Genomic DNA, 25,923 nt, shown 5'->3' with positions numbered 1-25,923 from the left:
ATGAATGAAATACCATTTGAAGTAGTTACTATTGTAATGAAAGAAATGTAACAACTAATTTGTGTACATCAAGCTCCCACAAACTGCAATGTGATGATGGTTAAATAGTTGATTGAGGGATAAACATTGGTCAGGACACTCACCTTCTCTTCCAAAACAGTGCCATGCAATCTTTTATGTTCATTTAAGAGGATGGACAGGACCTTGGTTTAAAATCTCAGTCTGCACCCTTGAGCATGCAGTGTTTCCTTAGTGATCCACTGAGAATGTTAGCTTAAATTTTGTGCTCAAGTCCTAGAAGTGGACTTAAAGCCCTTAACTTAGTAATTCATGGACAACAGCATTTCTGGAAAACCATTGAAATGATTGAAAATTCAGCATGTGACAAGTAAAAAAACAGACAAATAAAAATGTGAAAAACGTCTCCAACAGTTAAATGTTGAAGGAATGGGACTCTATATTTATAAAATCAAATTTCAGAGCTAGAGTTGCAGTTTGGGAGTAATTATCACACTTATACCTAGATGCACCATTGTTAACATTTTCTAGTATGTTTAGTTGCTACTGTAAGATAAGTATAGCATGAATTATAATGCCAAATCACTGAGGTGCTGATATAACTGATTTTGTTCAGGACCAGAGCAAGGACACAATGGCAGCAAAGTGTATTAGAGTCATAGAGTCATGGAGATATACAGCACGGAAACTCGTCCATGCTGACCAGATATCCCAACCCAATCTAGTCCCACCTGCCAGCACCTAGCCCATATCCCTCCAAACCGTTCCTATTCACATACCCATCTAGATGCCTTTTAAATATTGCAACAGTACTAGCCTCGACCACTTCCTCTGGCAGCTCATTCCATACAAGTACCACCCTCTGTATGAAAAAGTTGCCCCTTAGGTCTCTTTTATATCTTTCCCCTCTCATCCTAAACCTACGCCCTCTAGTTCTGGACTCCCCCACCTCAGGGAAAAGACTTTGTCTATTTATCATATCCATGCCCCTCATGATTTTATAAACCTCTATAAGGTCACCCCTCAGCCTCTGATGCTCCAGGGAAAACAGCCCTTGCCTATTCAATCTCTCCCTATAGCTCAAATCCTCCAACTCTGGCAACATCCTTATAAATCTTTTCTGTACCCTTTCAAGTTTTGCAACATCTTTCTATTAGGAAGGAGACCAAAATTGCATGCAATATTCCAATAGTGGCCTAACCAAGGTCCTGTACAGCCGCAACATGACCTCCCAACTCCGATACTCAATACTCTCACCTATCCTATCTACCTGCGACTCCACTTTCAAGGAGCTATGAACCTGCACTCCAAGGTCTCTTTGTTCAGCAACACTCCCGAGGACCTTCCCATTAAGTGTATAAGTCCTACTAAGATTTGCTTTCCCAAAATGCAGCACTTCACATTCATCTAAATTAAACACCATCTGCCACTTCTCAGCCCATTGGCCCAATCTGAGGTAACCTTCTTCGCTGTCCACATATTATATACAAATTGCATTACAGCAATTGACCAAGGCTCTTTTGATAGTACGTTTCAAGCTTGCATCCTTTAACAGCTAGAATGACAAGGACAACAGTTGCATAAGAACTCTACCACCTACAAGCTCACACATTACTTTGACTTTGAAATGTAAAACCATTCCTTCACTTCGCTGAGTGAAATTCCTGGAAATCATTTCCTAACAGCGCTGTGGGTTTACCTACATCAGATAGAGAACAGAGGCTCAAGAAGGAAGCACACCTTCTCATGGGAAGCTAGTGAAAGGCAACAAACACTGACCTGGCCAATGGCCTCCATCTCCCATGAAAGAATAAATCCAAAAAAACTTCAGACAGATTTCAAAGTTGAACTATGTGTATCTGTGGTGTGCAGACTCTAATACGCTGAAATTGTCCCAGCACAAAATCCATCTAGGCCTTATTTCTACAAAACTGACTCCTTATTGTGCCTCTACTCTGCTGTTACTTGATGCAAAAAGGAAATTAATACCCATGTTTCATTAATCAGAAGCACTTAGATATTCAAATCCCTTTCCATGGTGTGATGATACATTAATAAGTCATGCTTGTATTATTTATTCCACACCACCCAAACAACTTAACTGGGTTAACTGCAGACTTACACGAGCAGATAAAAACCTTGCCCCAACACCAAACTACAATTGAAGGTGGCTCCAGCCCTCAATGGTCTAGACTATTCAAACCTGTAAGTACAGGTAACTTGATAATAAACCTGTAATTAGCATCAGAAACAATGAGTTCTAGGGAATCCAAGGACAGTTATTATTAAAAGCTAGTGGACAGGTACAAAAATTATAGCGTTCATAAATGGATATTAGCCTTTATTCCAAAAGATTTAAACAGAAAAAGGTGAAAGTTGTTATTTCTTATATAAAGCTTTACTTTGACCCCACCTGGAGTGACTTCTTTCAGTTCTCAGCACAGCATCTCGGGAAGGATACAACGATCTTGGAGTTGAAGCAGGGCAGATTCATGAGACTGGTAACTGGGCTAAATTGTTGAGAGGTGGTGTACAGGATGATCTCACTGGTCAAGGTACATTGATGGAGTTGAGGGACAGATCAACCATGTTCCAACTAAATCCATGATCAAGAGGCTGAATGGCTTTCTTCATTCACACTTCTTTCGAGAAGATTGAATCTAGGAAAATGTAACTGTTTTATTTTTACATTGACAGACATTAGTTATCTTTCTTTATTATTAAAACTACAATAATATATTTCCCAGCCTGTGAAAAATATGTAACCAAACATCACACGATCAGTTAATTGTCATGTCATCTTTCACATCCTGTTCTACATGTATTTACTACATTTTCATAAACTATAAGTGTACCAAATTGATTTACACTTTTCAGATACACTACTTACTTTGTAAGTTTGACAAGAACAATTTTCTTTGCCACTATTAATAGTCACATGAAATCTTTCATGGTAAGTTACATCACTACATCCTTGGGCTATGAACTAAAATATAACTGACCTTAATAAAGTCCTGTGATAAGCTACATGATAATCCATAAACTAGTAATATCCCATTTAGACTGATCTTTTGGCTTTTCCATTACATTAACATTTAATATTACAATAGAATATTGCACTCAGCTGCAAGGTTTAGAGATGGTTGGTCACTGTGTGTTTTCTCTGTGGTTTTATGTAATGTCACATTTAACACCCTGCCCTAGCCATTACTTCAAATTGAAATATAAATAATCTGGCATCTCCTTTGTTGTTTCCTCTCTATGATCTGTATAGAATAGTTGGTGTTTTGATAGGATCCAAACATGAAGTTATGAATACCTAATACCGACACATTTCTTCTCTGTAGGAACCAATGGTGTAGGTCTAACATTGATCAATAGTCCCTGTAACAGGTCCACCGTGTTCAGAAGCTTTGGAGCCTTTGTCACAAACTGCAAGACGATCCTAATCCTTTCCTTTCATGGTCTGGTCTTGCTTCCATGACAACACACAGTAATTAGGGCGGCATGGTGGCACAGTGGTTAGCACTGCTGCCTCACAGCACCAGAGACCTGGGTTCAATTCCTGCCTCAGGCAACTGTCTGTGTGGAGTTTGCACATTCTCCCCGTATCTGCGTGGGTTTCCTCTGGGTGCTCCAGTTTCCTCCCACAATCCAAAGATGTGCAGGTTAGGTGAATTGGCCATGCTAAATTGCCTGTAGTGTTAGGTGAAGGGGTAAATGTAGGGGAATGGGTCTGGGTGCGTTGCTCTTCAAAGGGTTAGTGTGGACTTGTTGGGCCGAAGGCCTGTTTCCACACTGTAAGTAATGTAATCTAATCTAACCTAATTGCAGGTATAGAGGCCTGGTGGAAACCTTACTGGGCTAATAATCTAGAAGCCTGGTCCAATGATGCAAAAACATGAGTTCAAATGATACCACAGCAGGTGGTGAATTTAAATTCTATAAAATTGGAATCAGGAATGGTGACAAGAACACTACTGGATTGTTGTGAAAACATACTAGGAGAAAGTGAGGACTGCAGATGCTGGGGATCAGAGCTTAAAAATGTGTTGTTGGAAAAGCGCAGCAGGTCAGGCAGCATCAAAGGAGAAGGAGAATCGACGTTTCCGGCAAAATTCCTGACGAAGGGCTTATGCCCGAAACATCGATTCGCCTTCTCCTTTGATGCTGCCTGATCTGCTGCGCTTTTCCAGCAACACATTTTTAAGCTGTTGTGAAAACACGTTTAGTTCATTAACGTCCTTCTAGGAAGGGAACCCCTGTTATCCTTACCTAGTCTGACCTATCTACACCCACAGTGATCTTACTGACATTTAACCTTCCTTGGGAACAGCCTAGTAAGCTACTCAGTTGTATCACAAAGAATTATAAAGAGGTAGAATCTACAAAGAGGAATGGCTTACCACACACTCAAGGACAAAGAGATGTGTAATAAGTGCTGACTTTGCCAGTGACTCACACATCCTGAACTGAGAAATTCTCTCTGTTGTCTTGGCCAATATTTATCTCCAATCATCTACGACAATGTGATGGTCTGATTGATATCCATTGATGTCTGTGGAATTCTGTTGTGAGAAAATTGGTTTTCTTGCAGGATAGCAGTGGCCATACTCTAAAAAGTACTTACTTGATTGTAAAGCACTTTGGGATATCCTAAAGTTCTATAGAAATGGGAGTTCTTTCTTTGATCAGTTTTCTACCCACTAGCTGTGAATTGAGAAGTAATTGTCCTTTAGGTTGTGTCAGCATCAGTCATTCCAACTTGTCTGTTCTAACTTGAGTCACGCCCACCAGTTACCAAGCAACCTGGCAAGCAGAGCTCCACTGTAGAGCCTTCATGGTTAGGAGATGATAGAGAAGAATAACAGTGTGCATCTCTAGTCCATTGCACCAATGCTATCAGTAAGCTAACTGGGCACTGGCAGCACTACTGAGATATCCATTGGCTTGCAGTGCCCTATTGTCCCAAATAAAATATATCATACGATAACAAGTGACCTTGTGTAAGTGGTAGGGTCAAGCAATGTTTGGGGAGGTTGAGCAGGCAGAAGGTGGGAATTTGTCGACTATGACTCTTTTTTAAAAGCAGCTGTTGTTCTCATTTTGGGATTTGGCAGCTGACAGTTTAAACCCAGTTCATTTATAACCATATTCCATTGAGGTCTATGTATTCCCATTCGGAGGATAATTTTTCCAGGTTGCCAAAACTAATGTAATGTTTCTTATGCAGATACAGTTAATGTCATAAGCATGAACTGATGGAAATATTTATAGCTCTCACAAAATTGCAAAGAGTGTCCACGTCACATGTACTCTCAAATACTTCAGATGTATCCTGAGTGGAGTGTCAAACGTGGATTACAGGAATTGCATGCTGAAAAAAGCAGAAACAAGTTATTTTAAGAATAAAGCTCCTGGTGTGTTGCCACTCCCAAAATTTACAGTTTTCTGTGGTGTTGGGTTAAAAGTTTAGGAAAAAATTGTGGATTTTTATACTTAAGAAGGTGCCAACATTGGGAAGGGGCACACAAGTCAACATCAAGCCTCCTCAGTGATTCAACTGATTAGAGAGAGAATAAAGCTCTATTTACCCTATCCAATAATCTACTTTACTTACAACCATAAGAAGGGAACTCCATCTTTTACAGCAGTAACCTTTCTTTCCTTTTGCATGCCAGCTTTTCTTGTGAAGTCTCCACAGATGACTGAATTAGTGCCAGCTTTGACTATGCCCACTCGGAACTAGATAGTTGCTGTCTAGACTCATTTCACCTATCAATACAATAACTTGCAATTTACAAACTGTTTTTAATGTATTGAAACATGCCACAACACAGAGCATAGATCTCTTATAACTTTTCAGGCTAGAGGACGTAACAGTGATAGGGAAAGACAAGACAATGTGAGGATTTGTATGAAAGAGGAGATTTTAAAATCATGGTTTTGGCAGAGCACAAATCACCTTAGGCCATTCTTGCTGCCAGCAGAGATGGGAGGACCAGAGGAACTTGAACATTGTACTAAATAATTGTAGTAGCCATTGTTTTAGAACTAATAATATATACATTTTTAAAAAGATATAGAATACCCTTTCAGTCAGATGTAGGAGTTTTATCTAGAGCTCTGGATGCACTAATAGAACTTTAAGAATTCTCTTTAAAGCTGTGTTGCATTGTATTTTCCTCTAATCCTTTCTGTACATGCATTATTTCAGTGCTGGGATAATTCATAGTCATTAATTCTTCTCAATGGCTGCAAAGTAAACAAATTCACAACAAATACTGATCTGCAGAAGTTGTGTGTTGTTCAAAATCTTGATTAATAAATCAGTTGGTATTTTAAAAGTGATTTTAGGTCAGTTTTTCCTGTTGTTTGCTAATTTTAGAGAAATAATCAATATGTCTGAGGAGTGATTCAATGCCAGTTGAAAATACTTTTGTATTTTCACTCATACATAATGATACTTTGAGGATACTGTTATGAATTTACTGAAAACTAGAAAAAAATGGCATTCAAAATCCTCTGTTTAAGGTTTTGTAAAAAGCCAGACAAGAAAGAAAATAATGTTGAAATTTGTTTAAAGAGGAGATCAGCAAAATTAGAGTGTTGATTTCTGGTTTCTGGTTAGCTGCTGAGGTAACATAGTTCATGTACTAAAATGAGAGATGGTTGCCTTCATCAGAACTATGTTTAAAATATTAAAGAACAGCATTGTTGGTGCTTGCATATAATATTTAATGAACAAATCAACTAGGACGCATGGTCTACACATTCTATTTATTGAATAATTGGCATTATGAGTATATCAGGATTTTTACCACTCATAACAATCACACAATATTGGCTTAGTTTTGTTCTGTAATAGTTTTTGGCATAGTTGATTCTGTGCACCATATATGTAGATCTAAACACTCATAATTGAATATCAGATACCTTTCAATTTCCTTTGTTTGAGTTCTAATGAAGGGTCACAACCTGATATGTTAACTCTGTTTCTCTCTCCACAGATGCTACCAGACCTGATGACTAACATTTTATTGTCATCATAGTTTCCTCACAATAAAGTCAATTCCATACAAATACAAAAACAAAACACGCAAATCTGAAATAAGTACGTCTCAGTGGAATCTAAATTTCTCCATCTCTCTGTCCTCCTTGGAGATGCTTCTTAAAACCTACATGTTTGATTTAACATTTGGTCACTGTTCCATTATCTCTTCAACCTTGCCCATAGGCATTATCTCAGGCCTCAAGCACCTCAATGTTGTTGGTCTCTGAGCTGAGCATTTAACCTCTAACCATCTTTATTCCAAGATTTCTGTAACTCTTGTCAAGATCCAACGATCGCTTCCATTAGTCTGTCTTCTTCTAACTCTGACCTCTTATGCATCCCTGCTTCCTTCATCCCACCAATGATAACCATGTCTTCAGCTTAGATCCCACTCTTTAGAAATGCTTTCCTAATACACTCAGTCTGCTTTGAATCCGATTTTCATCACGTTCTACTACCACATTTTGTATTAACCCTTTTTTTGACTTGTCACACACTTTCCTAACACCACTGAGAAACAAGTTTGGACTGTTTCTTTTTTACAGGTGATTTATAAATGTGTATTGTTCTTATCTAATTTAGACATTAATCATTTTGAAAGCCATTTATTTCCATAAAAGCTCTTCAGGTTAGTGTATAATATTAGAATAATATTAATACCATTATGTCATTTAATACACACTTGTATGAAATATACATTTAAATAACAGATTGATGGCCTTGTTTTCACCTTTTCAAATACCAATCTGATAATTATTTGTCTAAATAGGTCCATTTAACACCTCATTATTCATGAACCACTCGGTTCTTCAATGGCACTGTGTAACATAAGGACTGTGGGCTGAAGCTGGACCACCTGATTATTCATCCAGCCCACGATGTACATTTTCAAATCTGAACAGACAACCCACAACTAGTACGCCTCAAAAAAAAAGCAAACATTAACTCTTCAGATTATTAAACTCACAAACATTATATATTTGTTTCACATTGCAGTAAAAATCTTTTGGAAAGTGATGCCATTGAAATGTGAAGCATTCCTTAGCTCACGATTTCCCATGCTCTATTTGAAGAAGTGTAAAATTCAAACTTTTTTTTTGTCATTCCAAAGCACGTATGTGAATAAGGTTTTTGTTTGTCATCGAGATTATTTATTTTTACAATATCAAGGTTGAAAATGTACTGCATTAATTCAAATTCACATAAATGATTCAATAATGGCAATAACATCTACTATGCAAATTAGTTATAGCAACAAAAACAAACTGCCTAGATATATAGTCAGTATTAAAAATTCCAGTGGGAAATTACAGCAAAGTATTTAATATAAAGTCTGTGTGATTTCAAATTAAAAGTACAAATCCATAAACCTTCAACCTCTCATCCACCTCTTAAGATACATTTTAAAACCTTCCAGCTTGACAAATTTGTCATTGCCCAAAGAACTCTCTCACATCTCCCTGGCACTTTGTGCCAAATTTTGTCTGTAAGCTGCCTTGGGATATCATTACATTGAAGGCGCTATAGAAATACAAGTTGTTATTGGAACAAGTATATAACTAGTTCAATCCTAATTCAGATACTTCTAACAAAACCAAGACTGTGTTCACTGACTGCTTATTAGACACATTGTGCATTGTACCTCCAGATAACGTTCATCAAATGACACTAAATTGTCCTTAAAGAAAACATGTCCCCCTCCCTCGCACTGCCCGCCCCCCCCTCCCCCTGCCCCCCCCCAACTCCACTATGCCAATAATGCATGCATCTTGGCGAGAAAGATCCATTTGTGCTTGTTAGTTCAGTAACTGGCTTAGATTATCGTTGCCAAATTTCTGAAAGACGTCTTGATTTGATTGAAAACTATTGAAATAGAGAACTTAATATATGGCTTTTTACCAGTGAGATCCGGCAACCTATCAATCTGTGATGGAGCTATCACTCAGTTTCTTAATCTATCCTGATATTGGATATGTGTATCAATGGTTCTGTAAGCAAACCGTACTTCAACTTGTACTTCATTGAATCATACAGCAGAGAAAGAGGCCATTCAGCTCATTATGCCTGGGCCGGCTCTTTGAAAGAACTATTCAATTAATCTCACTCCCATTCTTTTTCCATAGCCCTGCAAATGTTTCCTTTTCTGCATTCCTGATCAAAATATTCATTGGGTTATAAAGAAAGCATAAGAGATATTCATAAATGAGTACTCTGAATAAATGTTTAAAATCTGTAAAATTAGTTATTTCCTCAAAATACGACAATAAGAATTTATTGATTCTGAAATGTTCCATCAAAATACTACAATAAGTATTTATTTATTTGTACTTTTGTAACTGAGAAGGCAGAAATACCAAATAAAGAGCAATAAGTAGCAACAAGATAATCAAACTAGGAAGTTCACATGAAGTAATAAACAAAAGAGCAGAAGTAAATAGTGTATACCTATCACCTGAATCTTTGGATGAAATTACAACTCTGAAAATCATTCTAATATTTTGCTGTTATTTAGAATATCTTGGCCATGCTTATCTCTTTTTTTTTATTTTTCTGCCTGAATATTTGCAGCAATTGCCTCATGCTCCAGAATTGTAGGATGAGTTTGAGGATTTTGTTTTCCCTCTCGGCATGTTGCAGTTCTCATAAGGGTCTCAAGCATAAAATCTCCCTGTTGATAAAAGATGATGGAAAAGATTTGCCCACTTCCAAGACATTTATTTTCCCATCATGCTTTTTTCAGATGCACCATCTTCTAGTCCTTTACAGCTCACTTGCTTTCTAATAGGCATTACAAAGATGCAAGTAAAATATTGCAACTTTACAAAGAAATAATTCGCAATTGACTGGAAAGATTCACACATTTATTATTTCTTAGAATGTTGTAAATATAATCCCTCAATATTGTTAGAATTATAATTGTAAGTAAAATTAAACAATAATTTCCTAGAAATATTTCCTTTCATTTGGAGGATTTTATTCAAGAACCAATTGACTAAATTAATATCTAGTTAAAATTAAAGTACATAATCAGTAAGTTGACTATTCTGTGGAAATGCAACCTTATAAATAGCAAGTCATGTTGATTGAAAAATACATGAGATGTATATATGTGATGATTTCCTTTTCCTTTTCTAAAAACAAAAGCATTTCTTTGAACCACAATTTAAAAAAAACTAAGTTCTCTATCTTACTGACTGAATGTGTGCAATTCAATCTTTTCAACAAAGAAAATAAATCAGGACCATGCTCACGTGCAAGTGAAGAAGATTATTTAACTGATTTTGCTTCATTTCTGAACCCTAATGGAAAACAAAAGGTTTGCACTTATATAATTCCTTTCACAACCTCAGGATGTACCAAAGTGCTTTCCAGAAATTGAAGTGACTTTTGAAATGTAGTTAATCTTGTGATTTGGGAAATGTAGCAGCCAATTTATGCACAGCAAGATTGCGCAAACACCAATGTGAAAATGTGATTTCAGTCATATTGGTTAAGGGATAAATATTGTTCAAGAAATCATGAATAACGTTCCTAATTTCCAAAATAACTCCATGGAACATTTTTTATGGCCACCTGACAGGGCATCAGGTTAACATTTATCCAAAATGGACTCATCTACTAGCCAGCACTCTCAGTCTTGGACTGGGAACATCAACTTGGATTCTTGCCCTCAGTTCTCTGGAATATAACTTGAACCTTTGACATTCTGGCGTAGAAATGAGAGTTCTATCCATTAATCCAAGGCTGACAATGTTAATAGATGACCTAATAGAGGTGTTCAAAGGGGATTTTCATAACGTAAACAAGAAACTTGAGCGAAGTTTGAGATACCACAGAACAAGCTGAAGACTTTTCACGGTAATTAAAACATGCCCATGCAGAAACCATTGGGGATTCATTATAGGTTGCAAAAGGGTAGAAGAAGTCATAGAAGAATTTGAAGAAAATGCAGGGAAATGGATCTTAAACAGCTGTTTTACAGTAGCTGGAATAAAATGGCTACCTTTTGTCCAATGAAATTCAATGAGTTTAACCACAAATGAACTTCGCTAAAATTACATTTACCATAATATGCTTAAATGGACACTGCACGGTTTTTAAAAAAGTTTAGACTTTGGTCCTACTCTTCTGCACACGTTCGAATAACCAAAACAATGTATTTCTCACGCAGTAACCCAACGATTTAACATTAAAGGTCGTCGATTCTGAATATGCTCCGATAGTGTAGCCGTGATAAACTTGAATATGTCTGTAAATTGAACAAAATTATAGCGAGTGTGGGAAAGGCAAGATTAGACACGGTAGCACGCCAGCCAGACCAGTTAAAAAACGATAAAATCTTGAATGCTGGGGCAACTTTCTCAGGGAGGAATGGAGAAGCAACACCGGATTTTGTTTTTGTTTATTTATTGCTTCTGGACGTATAGACGGCCTTGGTGTGATAGCTCTCCCTTGGACCAGTGATGGGAATATCCTCCAGGGACAATGGCCAAAGTGCCGTTCCCCGGCATGACTTCATCGTTGTTAAAGAAGAAAGTTTTCGAACGATACCCACTCCCTCCTTGCACAACCTAAAACAAAAAAAATAGAGTGCTTGGCGGGAGTGCAATTTGAGGCTCATTACTGGAGATCCTTTGCAGAGGTGCGCTACGCGCAACGGGAATAAAGGAGTGCATATTAAGTAGCACAGTGGTCAGTGACTGGAACCATTCTCATTTCACTGGGCGGCAGCTAACACTTTAAGGGCCGGACTGGCAGTTCTGGTTCGAAATGGAATAAAACCCTTCCAGATACTACAGTTATTCGAAAATTGCAGCGAATACAAATTCCCGTCTGTGCATCTCCTAACCTCAGTACTGTAACTCAGCAGAAAATTCTGTCCCTCAGTGCCCAGGGCTGTAGAATACGAACGACGGTGCTCTGTAAGCGACCTTTTGCATTTAATATTTCAGTAGGTTACAGCGTGATGCGATTGGAAACTATTGACCCATGGAGGAAAAGGGGAAAGTTTTATTTTATCAACGCGTGTGGTTATAAAATTTGATGCAATGTACAATTGGAGTTCAAAGCATTTTAATGTATGCTCATGGCCGAGGTGCATAGAACAAATAAAATCGCACCCCAGAAAGGGTTAAACCCTTTCACGCAGTACATCTTCTAAAGCAAAGCCAAAAATGTTAACAAGATGTTCAAAAGCCTGAGGGTTAACTATGACACGGGTAAGAAAACGCTGTCTCCCCCATTTCTGGTTTGGTACAATTTAACATTGCCATCTCCAATATGTAATTATAAGGCTACATTTTACAAACGACTCGTGCAATGTAACGGTCCAGTTTCTACTTGATTGGTCAAAAGCAAGTTTTAAAATAAAGCTTATTTTATAAGTTCCAATCTTATGTTATATTTTAGGTAAAGCATTCTCACAACAACAAAGGTCTCCACTGAATGTATGAGCAAAGCTTTATTGTTGTAATTTTTTCAAATGAGGTTAAATTTAGCTTCAGTTGCATTTTGAATGTAAGTGGGGTGGAATTGAAATGTTGCTTTTGGTCAGGTTTAAATATGCAGGGGACATTGTTCGCGATCCTACTTGAGTGACTTTGTACACGAAACCGCCGAGGCCAAAGATTCACCTCGGGCTTCTGACAGTTTTGAAATGTACTCAGTTTATTACCCTCCCTGTCCGCCCGCCTGTGTAAGATACAGGGGCACGTTTGCTGATTGGATCACCCTTACCGTCGCGACCCTCGTGTTAACCGGTCTTTTTGCCACCGTTTTTTTTAAAAAAAACCCAGTCGGAGCATTTCAATTTGATGGGTCAGTCACCCAGATTAAATCCAGGGGTTGAGGGGAAATGGGAGTGTGTGGAGTGTGTTTTGTAAAGTGAAAACGAGCCGAACTCTTGCACAGCAGCCACGAATTTGATCCCTGCCCCACAGTTCTAATGTTTTAAATTACTCCACTTCAACCCTATGTTCACCTTCTCTCCTCAAAAATACATCATGTATTTTCATTTGGAAAAAGGACACGTACCCGCAGAATTTACAGTCCCACAGACCTGAAATTACATAGACAAATCGGTGGGAATAAAGGGGCGAAGGTTTCAGCTGCCATTTCAAACCTGGTTCTTACATTTATTGTCCAACTTGGCTGACATTTTTTTTGTGTTGCCCCATCGGCCCCACGCCTGGTCCCTGGGAAGACAGTAAGAGGAGCCTTTTTTTTGAGTCGGTAGACCTTGCGACAGTCTATAGCAAGTACCTCAGGGATACAAAAAGAAAATATTTCCTGCTCTTGCGTTACATCCTCCTATCAGGTTACGGGTGGCACCGACAAACCAGATGTTGTCCCAGAAACTGTTGACTTAAAACAGTGTTTCAGAACAAAAGCACAACGGACCAAGAACGCCGCAGTCGGGGAAGTAACGCAGAGAAAACAAGAATTAGAAACAACTTTGCTCAACTGTGTGTGTGCGGTGTCCAATTCCAACTTTTAAAAAAATATATGTAAGACATAATATACCGTTGATGTCAAAATACTGAAATTCCCTATTATTTTCTCTCACGATTGCCAGAATTGGGCTCTGTTTTAGATGCATCGGATTTTTTTATTCAAAAAAATGCCCCCAAAACATTTGCAACCTACGTTTCAAGGCCTGGTTATTTAGTTTGGAATCATTACCTTGTCAACTCTAAAATAAGTTTATCTCAAAAACTCCAGGAGGTGTTGGTAAGGGTTGGGGGGGGGGGGGGGGGGGAAGAGAAGTGGGGGAGTGGAGAGCAAGTTTATTGCCTGCAGTTCCACCGCACTGATAGAATGCAAACGCGTTTCTGGGGTTTTATAAATTGAATGAAATTCATAATTCAGATTCGTCATTAAAGTGCAGTTTAACAGAGCACAAAGGCCGATTGGATCATGAGGCGAGCAATATTAAACTCTGGCCTTTCCCCTTTTTTCCTATTAACAGCGCCGATAAAAACAAACCCAAGGGACATGTTAAACCTTGCACCTATCCTCGCCAGGTAGAATACAGAACTTGATTCAAGTATCATTTAAACAATGCCTGGAACTTTTAAAAAAAAACAAAAGGGTTATATAAAATCTGTCCACGTTCCTCCCAGGAATCTGGAAGTGGACATCTCTTCCGAAGTAGTCTGTATAACAGCAGCCAGAAGAGTACTGTGAGCGAAGAAAGGTATTTTGAACATAGAAGCGGGGAACTGAACTACATGCCGTGGTCAGATCTACAAGGTTAGGAGATCAAATGCAACTTTAACCTCAAAACATACAGATAAAAAATTAAAACATCTGGACATATCTTCTTTTGAATTTGCCTTACTTTCTTTTGAAGGACTGTCCAAATTGGTAAATACTAGTGACAAGGACTGATTGTATGTTGTAGGAAACTTCAGGATGTAAAATCAGGGCAGGAATATGGGTGAAATATCATGCGGGAGTGAGAACTAGGCGCAGGTCTAAGAACACTGACGCTGGACAGGAATAAAATGGCATCTATATAATAATTAAGATTTAGGATTGTAGGAAACAAACACGTCTTTATTTCAATACAAACGAATCTAAACTGGACTGATCCTGCAGCGGCAGAATGCCAGGACATGTCCGTTTGCAACTGATCAGATTGGGCAAAACGGCCCAGCAAAGATGGAGATGCAGATGTAACAGTTGCATTTATATCTCCATGTTACCCAGCACCAGGATATCGGCATTATAGTGTTTAGGTCTATCAAGTGTGGCTACTTTAATAGAAGGACTTATTGTACAATTGATCGCATTGTAATAATGCACAGAACTACACGGCAATGGTGCTACACATATACCCTCATGTCAACCTCTTTATGAAGGGACAGTAACGTCGGGAAATAATATAAAATCCCACTGGGCATTTTGTAAATATAAGGTGCACCCCCTTTAGACACAAAGGAAACATGACAAATCTTTTTATTGATTTGGATAGTCTGAATGTATAATATGTAAATAAACCCTGCCGCCGTTTTAAAATGTTTATTTTGGGGAAGGATAGGAAGAAAAACCCACTCATTACAGGAACTGAGTTGTATGTTGTAAGGAAATCAGCCTGCAGTGTTTTAGTTACTGAAGGGCAGGTTTTGCATGGAGTTGTGCAGCACTGTGCCATTTCTGTGTGTGTGTGTGTGTGTGTGTATGGGGATGTACTGCCCCCAGTCAGTCAGTCAGTCAGCGGGAGTGTATTTGTGTCAGTTTAAGAGCCCACGTAAACCGCTCTTGCAGCTGACGCACAGGCACTCCGAGACTGACTGACAGACAGACAGACAGACTGACTGACTGACAGATAGATGGACGCGTTGCAGGGTCATGACGCCTAGATGAATGCACAGATGTTAGGGCGGAACCTGAAGTTGTTTTGGACGCATTAGCTCCTACTTCAAACACTCAAGTCCAAGTGGATCGGTCTGATTTCCCACCAGCCACCCCCACCCCCCCCAACTCCGCCAAATATTCTCACCCCCAACCCCCTCCTCCCCCAATCCAACATTGTGCCCGTCAGCTGAAAACTCGAGAGGAATCGGAGCAGATCGATTCGACGATCAAGTTGTTTTACAGAACAGACAAGGAACCATTCTGCGCCAGCTAAAGTTTTACTTCAAAATCGATGTCAGGAGCAAAGCAACATTCTGGAGAGAAAGAGGTGTCAATAATGGTCTGCGACTCACCGATTCCGGGCCAGTAATTCGCCGTCTCCTGAGGGCAGGGGGGGGGTGGGGGGGGGCGCACATTGGAGTGCGGACCGAAACCCTCCCTGAAGTTTGAGTTGAGGCGCTGCACCGGCGAGTTCTCTCATTATCGCGGGTAAGAGGCCTCCCGGCCGCTGAGACCATGCGAGAGCTGACAGGCTGAGCAGGAACCGGCCAGCAGCAGAGGCGGCGATTGGAAGCGTGCAGTCCGGCAAATGAGCGAGAGCAGCCTCCCTGTCAAAGCAGAATTGATCATAGCTACAGGGCTCAGAGCACCAGACAGAGAGGGGGAGGTAGGGAGGGAGGCAAAACACGGAACAAAAGTTCAGGAAGTGTCCCAACAGTAAATTCAGACTTTTTTTCTTCTCTCTGCTCTCGTTTGGATCAACTTATATTTGATCAACTGCCTTCTTTATATAAAAGGGGGTCTTGTTATGAAGGAAGCATTGTCTGTAGCTGGTGTTTAAGGGCACAAATCCTGTACAGACAGGATGAGAGTTGGATAGAGGTGGTGGAGATACAATTGTGTGGAGTAATATTACTGAATAACATTAACAGGAGAAGTGCGCGGCACAGAAACAGAGAAAAGGACACACACACACACAGACAGACACACACAGACAGACCCTCCTCTTCCCGTGCGCGACATTCACTTCCTCAAAGGTGGAACGAATCAAACAGGAGCCGGGCATCAACTCCCAACCGAGAGAGGGGAAAAAAAACAGAAACCAATATTATTAGTGCAACCGGAACGTGAAGTCCTGGGTTTGTCTGTTTTTTAAAAAGGAAAAACAAAGACAGTAAATGCTAAGTTTATTGAGAGAGATCTTGAGTCACTTGGCGCCTCCTTCTCTCGAGTAATAACGCCAAATTCTGCCCAGCTTCCTGCAAATTGAAAAGTTTGTTGTAGACACTGTAAAACCGCCTCGCCAAAACACTGGGGAAGTGGAACATTTAAACAAGAATAAAACTCCCCGTGAAGCCAGCTGCTCCGAAACGTTAACTTTTTAAATAGATACAAATACATTCGGAATGCTGTGATTCTGAGAGTTTGGACACATCGCGGAACATTAGGAGGACGAGGGGGAAAAAAAAACCTCCTGTTAACTTGTGGCGGAGTAACGGCTTAATCTTGGTCTGGAGAATTGGTATTAGCAAAGAACAAGGGAGAAAAGATATTTACAAACAGGCGGTGCTTCTGTTTGCAGACATTGTGGCAAATTTGGATTGCAACTATAAGTTCACTATTCATCATTGTTGCTGCTGCTGTACTGTTTTTCAAACAAAAACTGAGCGTGAACTGTGAGGACATTGCAATGTACTGGAGAGAGGAAGAGGATTTATCACTGAATGCTGTTCGATAGCTCTGTGGATCAGTTAAGAGTGTCTTGCTCTGTGGATATTCTGTATTTCCCCGGAGCCCACCCGAGAGTTTACTCTCACCCACCGCCCCCCGCCCCCATTAATGATAATAATTATGGGGAACGAGTTCATCGCTCTCTCACTCAACTGTGTGTGATGTGCGTTATCTGTCTGCCTTCTGCATTGATGTAAATGCTGAGAGTGGGCAGAGTGAGAGAGAGAGAGAGATACAAGAAGCGGCAGTGATACAAAGTAACTGGAGTGTGTGTGTCTGTCTATCTAATGCATATGAGGCAGTGACTGAAACCCTTCTCACTCTCGCTTATATCTCCGCTCGCTGAGGAGGTTTAGCGGAACAGCTTATTGACAACAGCAACCCCCCCCCCATCCCCGCCCCCTCGCCCAAACCTCATCAACACAGAGACTGAGAGAAAAAAAAGACCTCCCCCGCACCCCCTCACCTATTTGAACAGCTTCAACTCTTCTCACCCCCCCTTTCCCCCCTCCCCTAAAAAAATACACCCACCCACCCACACACACAGTTCAGGAAAAGAAAGAATCAATGACTACACTTTCGCCTCCTGCCTTATTCTGGTCTGTATGAGAACACCGAGAAGCAAACTAGTAACTCCGGAAACTCCTGGCCGGCAGCAGAAGCGGACGGCAGTATGCCGAGGAGGAAACAACAAGCACCCCGGCGCTCGGCAGGTAAGAGCTCCCCATCACTAGATGCACTTTTCTGCATTTAAGATTTTGCATTCCATCCAGCGACTGGAGCAGAGGCAGGATACGGATGCGCGGAGATTGATGTTTTTTTTGGGGGGGGGAAGGGGTGGGTATGTGAGGGTGGGGGTTAGATTCACTCCCGCACCTTGCTGGTTTTGCCCGTCGAATGGGTACACCTTTAACCCTCTCTGCTGCCCAGGATCTTGGGGCGGGGGCGGTTAGGTGGGGGGGGGGGTGTGGAACGGGGGGCAAATGTTATTTTGGCCATTCCTCTTTCCTCTGTGAGTGGCGTAGTTTGTCAGGTGTCTGTCAAATGCTGTCACCGTCATGTTTTTTCTTCCTCTCGCTGCGTCGTGGATTTGATCGCAAATAATTATATTTAGACCATCCCCCCCCCCAAAAAAAATCTATTATTTTACCTTGCGGCAACTAGTCTTAATGTCTTTAAATATAAATTTAAGGATTGAGAGTCCATTTTTATGTGTGTTTGAAATGTCAAGTGGCATCATTTATTTTCTGAGGTGTTTCGAAGGAGCTGCTAATATTGGAGAGGATGTGTTAAAATAAGCAAGCTATCCCGATCTCTTTTAAAAATGTGAGGACATGTGCAGTGTAGAGTCTCCAGATTCATTTTGAAAGTCCCCCCAGGAATGGTGACTCTGAGGCATCTTCTTGATTGTGCATGTCAATAACTCTATAGAGAATTTTTAAAAAAACATACTTCATTTCTGAAAGACTTGTTTTGGTTCAATTAGCAGGGTGTAGTTTTCCATCTCTCTCTCCCTTTCTGTTTCTCATAGAGAATTGCTATTCTTGATTTGATGTATGATGGATCCTCTGTCATCTAGGCAGCCTTTGATCTATTCATTCCTGATAAAGATCAATAAATCACTCACCATAGCAACCCACATGCTCCTGACCGTACAACTCTGCAAGTCAGGTCGCTTACCGCTATTTTTTTGTCCCAAGTTTATTTGTACCCCATCCTCTTTTTCCCATCACCCCCACTCGCTCATCCTCCTAAGTTTGAAGTGTCTCCCTACAGCACACCCCTCTGTTTCCCACATTATATAATTCAGTCGCCGGATAATGAGCTTCACCTGAATTGTTTCTGAGCTCTTGAAAAGAACAGAAAACTTGTGAAGCAGGTCTGTTAAATAAACGGAGGATGGGGCATACTTTAAAAGAACACACTCTGTTTTGTTGGAAAGGGAAATGATGAGTGCAGGAGGGTCAATGTGGATGACATTGTAAGACCTCAAGTTAACTCCAGTGGAAATTGGATATCAGCAACTTTAAACAACAAATATTTTTATAAAGGGGGCTGAACAACTGACACAAACGTGATGGTGCATGGTAATTCGTCCTGACAGCTTTTACATAGAAACAAGTCGTCAAGGCGACTTTTTCCAATATTGATTTAATTGTCTCTCTTTTGACAGGCACATACATCATTGGTTTTAATGGCCAATCAAAAGTTGGCAGGCTTTAGTGTTTCCATTCTTTTCTGTACATGACATTTGGCATACTTAATCAAAATGCAGGTTTGTAATAGCAATGAAGAGTTGATGACTGAGTCATCTGCTATTTAAACGGATAGAAAATTAGCTAAAAAGATGGTAAAATATCTTTTACAGTGGCATTTTAAGCACATTTTATAGATGAAATATGGGTTCATTAGGATGTCTCTTGGCTTGTCTGACTGCTACAACTTGCATAACTGATGACTTTTCTTTCCCTGAAAATATCAGGAGTGTCTAAAAAAAATAGTGTGGCAGGCAGGAAATGGCCCTAAAGATGTGGGCCAACAGATGTTTGTAAGAGTTCAGGCTGATGGAGAGGAGCCTGGGATTGTCCCATCGCTTCTGTGCAGTGGCTGGAAAGAAGACGATCAGAGAAAATGGTCCCGTATAACAGAAGGCCTTATGATTATCACTTTTAAAAAAAGGGGGGAAAAATTAGAGAAATGTATAGCTCGCTTCATTACCAAGTCCCTAATTATCTGAAAGCTTGATGGATTTGTGACAGGTTTAATGATTAATGCTGACAAATTTAGTAAGGTGTCAGGTTCACAGTCAGTTTGATGTGATCAAGTTGATATTATACAGTCCCTATTGCCGGTAGTGCAGTATTAACTCAATTTACTGGTGCAGGTGACAAATGGACTTTGCTACCTGACTAATCATGTCACAGAGACAATGCTGCCTTAATGACCTCAGTAATTCTGCTTCTAACAGAGCAATAAAGCTAGGGTAAAACATTTTAGCTGAGTTGGTAGTTTCTCAGATCTAAATGTTAATTGTACTTTGTTTAGATATTTTTTGACATGACAGGATTTTTTCAACTAACCATTTTGGTTTTATGTAGAATGTGAAACACAGAAACAGACCACTTAATCCAATTGATTTATGCTGGTGTTGATGTTCCACTCAACACGTCTCCCAGTTTACTTACTCTCTCCCCTTTGACATATGTCCTTTATTTGTATCAGCTTCTTCTTAAAGCTATATTTGCTGTTTGCATCCACCACTTTTTGTGGTAGGGAGTTCCATACTCTCTGGGTAAAGAAATTTCTGCTGAATTCTTTGTTGCATTTATAATTCTTTATTGGATTAAAATCCAGCACAAAATCCATTATAGCGTGGTCTTACCCAAGAATGAATGAGAAATAATTTTCTTTGTTCTTTTCATTTTTCTGCCTTGTGTAACCTTTGTAAAGTTGTAAAGTATTCTTGCCATTAATGCTGCAGATGTTGTGCTCATATGGCAGAGGTGCCAAAAATGTGTGCAACAGGATAAAATTGAATTTAGCAGCATGTGGTGATGGTACAATTATGGTGCAGTCTATTGTTGTAAATGTCTGTTTTGTTTTTCTTTTGTTAATGCTTTTAAAGCTAAGATCTGGGTGAATATTAATTGGAGGGACAATTCTAATTGAGATGTTTAAGATGAGTAAAGGAGTTGATGGAGAGAAACTATTTCCTCTGGAGGCCAAGCTCAGAACAATGGAGTAGTAGCTTAAAATTAAAGCTAGGCCTTTCATTGATGATGTTCGGAAGCACATCTTCACAAAGAGAGTGTTGAAAATGGGGTCTTTCTCCACTAGGAAGTTGTTAAGAAAAATTATGATTTTAGAACTGAGATTGAAAATTAAAGATTACAGAACTAAAGAGGATAGATGCAGTTCAGATGCTAATCAGTCATAATCTAATTGAAAATGGGAACAAGCTTGATGTGCTGAGTGGCCTCCTCCTATTCCTATGTTCCTATTGCCATGTATCAGCTGAAGCCACAATTTCGGAAAGACCAAATTGCTGCAATCATTGAATCATTTACCAGTTTCCCTTCAGAATGTCGGCAAAATGATCTGTCTGTCTGAATGTAGTGAGTACTCTGGAGGAGATTCTTACAAATTTCTGGTCCTCTTGAAAATCTTGGTTAAATAGCATATTTTTCTGTGGCAGATTGCTTGCCATATGAAAGATCCTTCAGATCAGGAATAATTTGATTCTTTAAATTTGTGAAATGCTTCGAAATATTAACACTGCGCAGATGCAGTTCCCTCTCTAACAGTAATAGCATGTCATGATGCTCCCAATTTCAAGATAGCAGTCAAAGATGGCTCAGCATTTTGAAATTTGAGTAGATTTTAGCAAAATTGGTTATCAACCTTTTCCCCTCTCTGTAGCACAATGATTTTCTGCCCCTTCAATCTGGTAGTATGCTTTAGTTATGATTTGGTAGTGACATGGTCTTGTATCAATTGTATTCTGTTTACACAAATTGGAGCTCTTTTATGACAGTTATCACATTTCTCTCCCTTTCTGTAGTAAAGTATAAAACATTTGCTTGTATCCAATAACTGCCTCTTGTCTACAGTATTTATCCTGCAAACAACCACCACTGGAAAAGATTATCTGATCATTGTTACATTGCTGCTTGTGGGAGCTTGCTGTGTGCTAAGCTGCTGCAGTTCCTACATTCCAACAGTGTCCACACTTTAAAAGTTCTTCATTGGTTGTAAACTGCTTTGAAGTGTGTTGAAATAGTGAGGGTGCTGTGTAAATGGAAATCTTTCTTTCTCCAAATTGTGCTCACTGTTACCATCCCTACTTTAAAAATCCATTCACCCAAATGGATTTTCACCAAAGTGTGTACAGCAAGCTCCCACAAGTGGCAATGAATTCATGAGCAGAAAATCTGTTTCTTGTGTTACTGTGGAGAAATAAATATGAATCAGGTGAATGCAGTGAGCTCTTTGGTTTCTGCATAACTAATTTCACTGGTCAGCTCTCAATCACAAAGTCATGAATTTCAGTTTCTGTTAATGATCAAAAGAATCTGGCCTCATTGATTTGTATTTGTTTTGACTAAGAACTGAAAAAACAAAGGTTATTCAAACTGAAGAGATGATGGCCTGTCTTGGGTCATCCAGAAGAAGAGCTTACATTCCACATACAATATTTATTTCTTCCCCCCTTTTTACTACTTTGCTGAACCATCACCACTGTATATCCCTCTTCGGCAAGAAGAATGTAAGCTCTTCTTCTGTATTACCCAAGACAGGCCATCATTTCTTCAGTTTGAATAACCCTTTTTTTTTCAGTTCTTATTCGAAACAAATGACAAATCAATGAGGCCAGATTCTTTTGATCATTAACAGAAACTGAAATTCATGACTTTGCAATTGAGAGCTGACCGGTGAAATTAGTTATGCAGAAACCAAAGAGTTCCCTGCATTCAACTGATTCATATTTATTTCTCCACAGTAACACAAGAAACAGATTTTCTGCTCATGAATTCATTGCCACTTGTGGGAGCTTGCTGTACACACTTTGGCTGCTGTATTTTCTGATGTCACGTCTATGTTTACTTTCCGAGAGCCTTCTTTCCTTCCCAGATTTCTTACAGCACCTCAATCCTACTACAAGGTCCCAAGAACCTGATTGCTTGATATTTGTTTTGAAAAAGATGAATTATGCCGTACCTTTAGGAGTCTCCATGTCCATAATCTTGTATAGTCTCCTTTGGGATATTTCTCTTCTTTCATTCAACTTCCACCATCTCTTCTCCTTTTCCTTCCTTCTCTCCCTCAGTAACTTCAATGTCAGCATCTGTCACGGTTTTGTGGTGGAAGGACTGTCATAGAATCACAAACCGATGTTTAAATAAAAAGCATACACAATGCTCCTTGAAATCTCAGTCATGCCCTTGAGATGTGACAGCTTTTACTGGGGGAAGTGTCTTTATCCAGAGAATGGTTAGAATGTAACCATTTCCACATGGAATGTTAATGGTGAAAAGCATTGACTCATTTAAAGGCAAATGAGATAAATGCATGAGAAGAAAAAAAAAATTGAAAAGATGTGCTGATAGAATGAGACAAAGTAGGCTAGGAGGAGACTCAAGTAGAATACAGTCAGGCTGAGTGGCCTGTTTCTGTGCTGTATGTTTTCTTTAATGCTCTTTTTCTTTGTCTTGTTTCCTGGATATTATTTCTATTGCCTCCCTGGGTACTCAGCATTAGGGGGTCTCAATCATTTTGCATTTGCTGTTAGGAATCTGACGTCAGATTCAAATTTGACAATGTTTGGCTGTGATGTGTATATGTCATTCAGGATTTAAGAGTTCAGCAAACTCTTGAGAGATAGTTGCCTGCTGATGCTATGCAAGAAAAGCTCATTATGGATTGACCAAACTCAACAACAAGGCCTTCAGAATAAACATACTGGTTTCTAATAAGTCAGTAATCTTAGCTGAATGCAGTTGTCTGTCTTGTTTTTGCTTTCCTTTGTTTGATACTTCACAGAGATTTAAGCAAAATGTACTTTGTGCAGACCCACAGTAACTAGGGAGTTATGTGAATAGATTAATTTAAGCAGGAGGGCACAGAGAACCTGGTTGGATCCTTTTGCACAGACATAAAGAGTGGCATTAGCCAAATTCATTTATCCATTTGTATGTTTAAAAAAAATACGCTTATGTTCAAAAATAATTATAGGAAGCTGTAAAAACACAAATAGGTAAATTTTTCATTTGATGAAATGATTTTCTGTTCTGAATGGTGTTAATGTTACTAGAATTCTTCATCAATTATTTAAGTCCTGATATTCCTTAAGTTGTCATGACACAGTCACCAAATGGAAATTTGTCAAACTGAACATGTTAGGAAAGGTTGTTGATAGCAAACATAGGCAAAGTAAAGAGTCAAGAGTATGGTGTTGGAAAAGCACAGCAGGTCCGGGAGCATCTGAAGAGCGCACAGGTCAGTTATCTTCCAACAGATGTGTTAGTCAGGGAGGTGTCCCATGTTAAGAAACTGACTTTATTGAAACTTGCTTTTCCTGATTTTTGTTCAGAATTGGGCGGCACGGTGGCACAGTGGTTAGCACTGCTGCCTCACAGCACCAGAGACCTGGGTTCAATTCCCGCCTCAGGCGACTGACTGTGTGGAGTTTGCACATTCTCCCCGTGTCTGCGTGGGTTTCCTCCGGGTGCTCCGGTTTCCTCCCACAGTCCAAAGATGTGCAGGTCAGGTGAATTGGCCATGCTAAATTGCCCGTAGTGTTAGGTAAGGGGTAGATGTAGGGGTATGGGTGGGTTGCGCTTCGGCGGGGCGGTGTGGACTTGTTGGGCCGAAGGGCCTGTTTCCACACTGTAAGTAATCTAATCTAATCTAATTATGATTTGTTGCAGCATAGTCTTTTATTTGAGTTGCTGTGATCAATTTTGATGTATGAATGAAAGGTTGTCACAATTCGATTACAGTTAGCAATTCACCTGTCTTTCAGAATTGACTTTAAGCTAAGACCCCATCTGCCCTCCCAGGTGAATTAAAATTATCATTTAGCACCATTACAAAGAGAAGAAGAGCTCTCCCAACTTTCCTGGACTGATATTTATCACCTCAGTCAGCACCACTAAAACCAAATTATGCAGGTGCTATCACATTGTTATTTATTGGAATTTACTGCACACAGGTTGGCTGCTGTGTTTACTACATCACAACAATCACCATAATTCAAAGGCATTTCATGATTATAAAGTGCTTTGGAATGAGGTTGTGAAAGATGCTTTAGAAATTCAAGTTCCTTTCTTCACCCACCTTTCCTGCCTACCATATTACCCCCTCTCCCCCTCCAAACAGGCAAAACAACTGATGGCTAGGTTGGAAATAACTGAACTGGATAAGCATCTTACTGCAGAGCTGGCATGCACCATAAGTGTTTGAAGAAGTATGGCAGTCAGGACCCTCTTGTTTACAAACACACTTAAAAAACGGAGTTACTGGTTTTTCAAATGTATATATTTTTGTGAGAACTTATTGGATGTGGGATAGTCCTACTACAGGTAGCTCATGTTGGTCTATTCAAAACTGTTTAAGTGGTAAAATTGAATCTAAGCGCTGGAGGTGTGGCAGCATTTGTGGAGTTAATTAATATTTGAGTCCAGTATGACTGTTCTCTCGGAATTTCTGAAGACGCTTTGAAGAAAAGTCATATCAGACCTGAAACGTTAACTTTGTTTCCCTTTGTAACTTTGGTGCATCCCACGATGTTGCTAGTGACCTTTATTTTCACTGGAGCCTTGCGCATCTCTGGATTAAGAGGGTCGGACTGAGCTGTTGAACTAGGGGTTGAGGGCGACCTGTTAAACCGAGAAACTGGAAACTCTTGTCATGAAGCTTGGAAAATGTGACCTGCAAGTATCAAGGTCATGTTAAACGAGAGAAGCCTCAAAGCGCCAAAGCTTTGTCATGGTTCTTAACTATTCCCATAATCGTTCACCTTCTCACTCCCTCAGTGAGCCGACAGCTATCAACCCTTTGCTCTTCACTGAGCTGGGTTGTATTTTGGAATGGAGAGGGGGGCTGGTCAGTTTGGAGTGGGAGTGGGATTAGTAATGGCATACAGAGTCAGGTAGCAAGCAGTCCCGCAACCCCGCCACCCCCCCCCTCTTCACTTTTGACCCAAACCTGTTTTTTTTTAAATGCGGTTGACTAAGAAATAATTATGGGTGGGTGTTTGGTAG

General features: G+C 39.8%; 1 protein-coding gene and 2 long non-coding RNA genes across 3 annotated transcripts in view; 1 reads left to right on the top strand and 2 right to left on the bottom strand.

Annotated features, from left to right (window-relative positions):
• Window positions 1-2,330: 2,330 nt before the first annotated feature.
• Window positions 2,331-15,865, bottom strand: LOC140477278 (uncharacterized). Its single transcript, XR_011960697.1, has 2 exons — window positions 15,784-15,865; window positions 2,331-2,678 (listed from the first exon to the last, which is right to left on the bottom strand). It is a non-coding gene; the product is annotated as an uncharacterized lncRNA (long non-coding RNA).
• On the bottom strand, window positions 9,359-13,812 carry LOC140477280 (uncharacterized). The gene is made up of 2 exons (XR_011960699.1): window positions 13,205-13,812; window positions 9,359-11,643 (listed from the first exon to the last, which is right to left on the bottom strand). It is a non-coding gene; the product is annotated as an uncharacterized lncRNA (long non-coding RNA).
• A 1,599-nt stretch (window positions 15,866-17,464) lies between the features above and the next one.
• Window positions 17,465-25,923, top strand: part of tshz1 (teashirt zinc finger homeobox 1) — a 232,555-nt gene continuing 224,096 nt past the window's right edge. Inside the window, exon 1 of the mRNA XM_072570874.1 lies at window positions 17,465-17,874. Within this exon, the coding sequence (XP_072426975.1) occupies window positions 17,835-17,874 (40 nt within the window). The 5' untranslated portion in view covers window positions 17,465-17,834. The remainder of the gene's footprint in view (window positions 17,875-25,923) is intronic.

Source organism: Chiloscyllium punctatum, chromosome 5 (assembly GCF_047496795.1).
Source record: "Chiloscyllium punctatum isolate Juve2018m chromosome 5, sChiPun1.3, whole genome shotgun sequence".
Taxonomy (NCBI): domain Eukaryota; kingdom Metazoa; phylum Chordata; class Chondrichthyes; order Orectolobiformes; family Hemiscylliidae; genus Chiloscyllium; species Chiloscyllium punctatum.
This window is presented reverse-complemented; position numbering and strand designations above follow the sequence as displayed.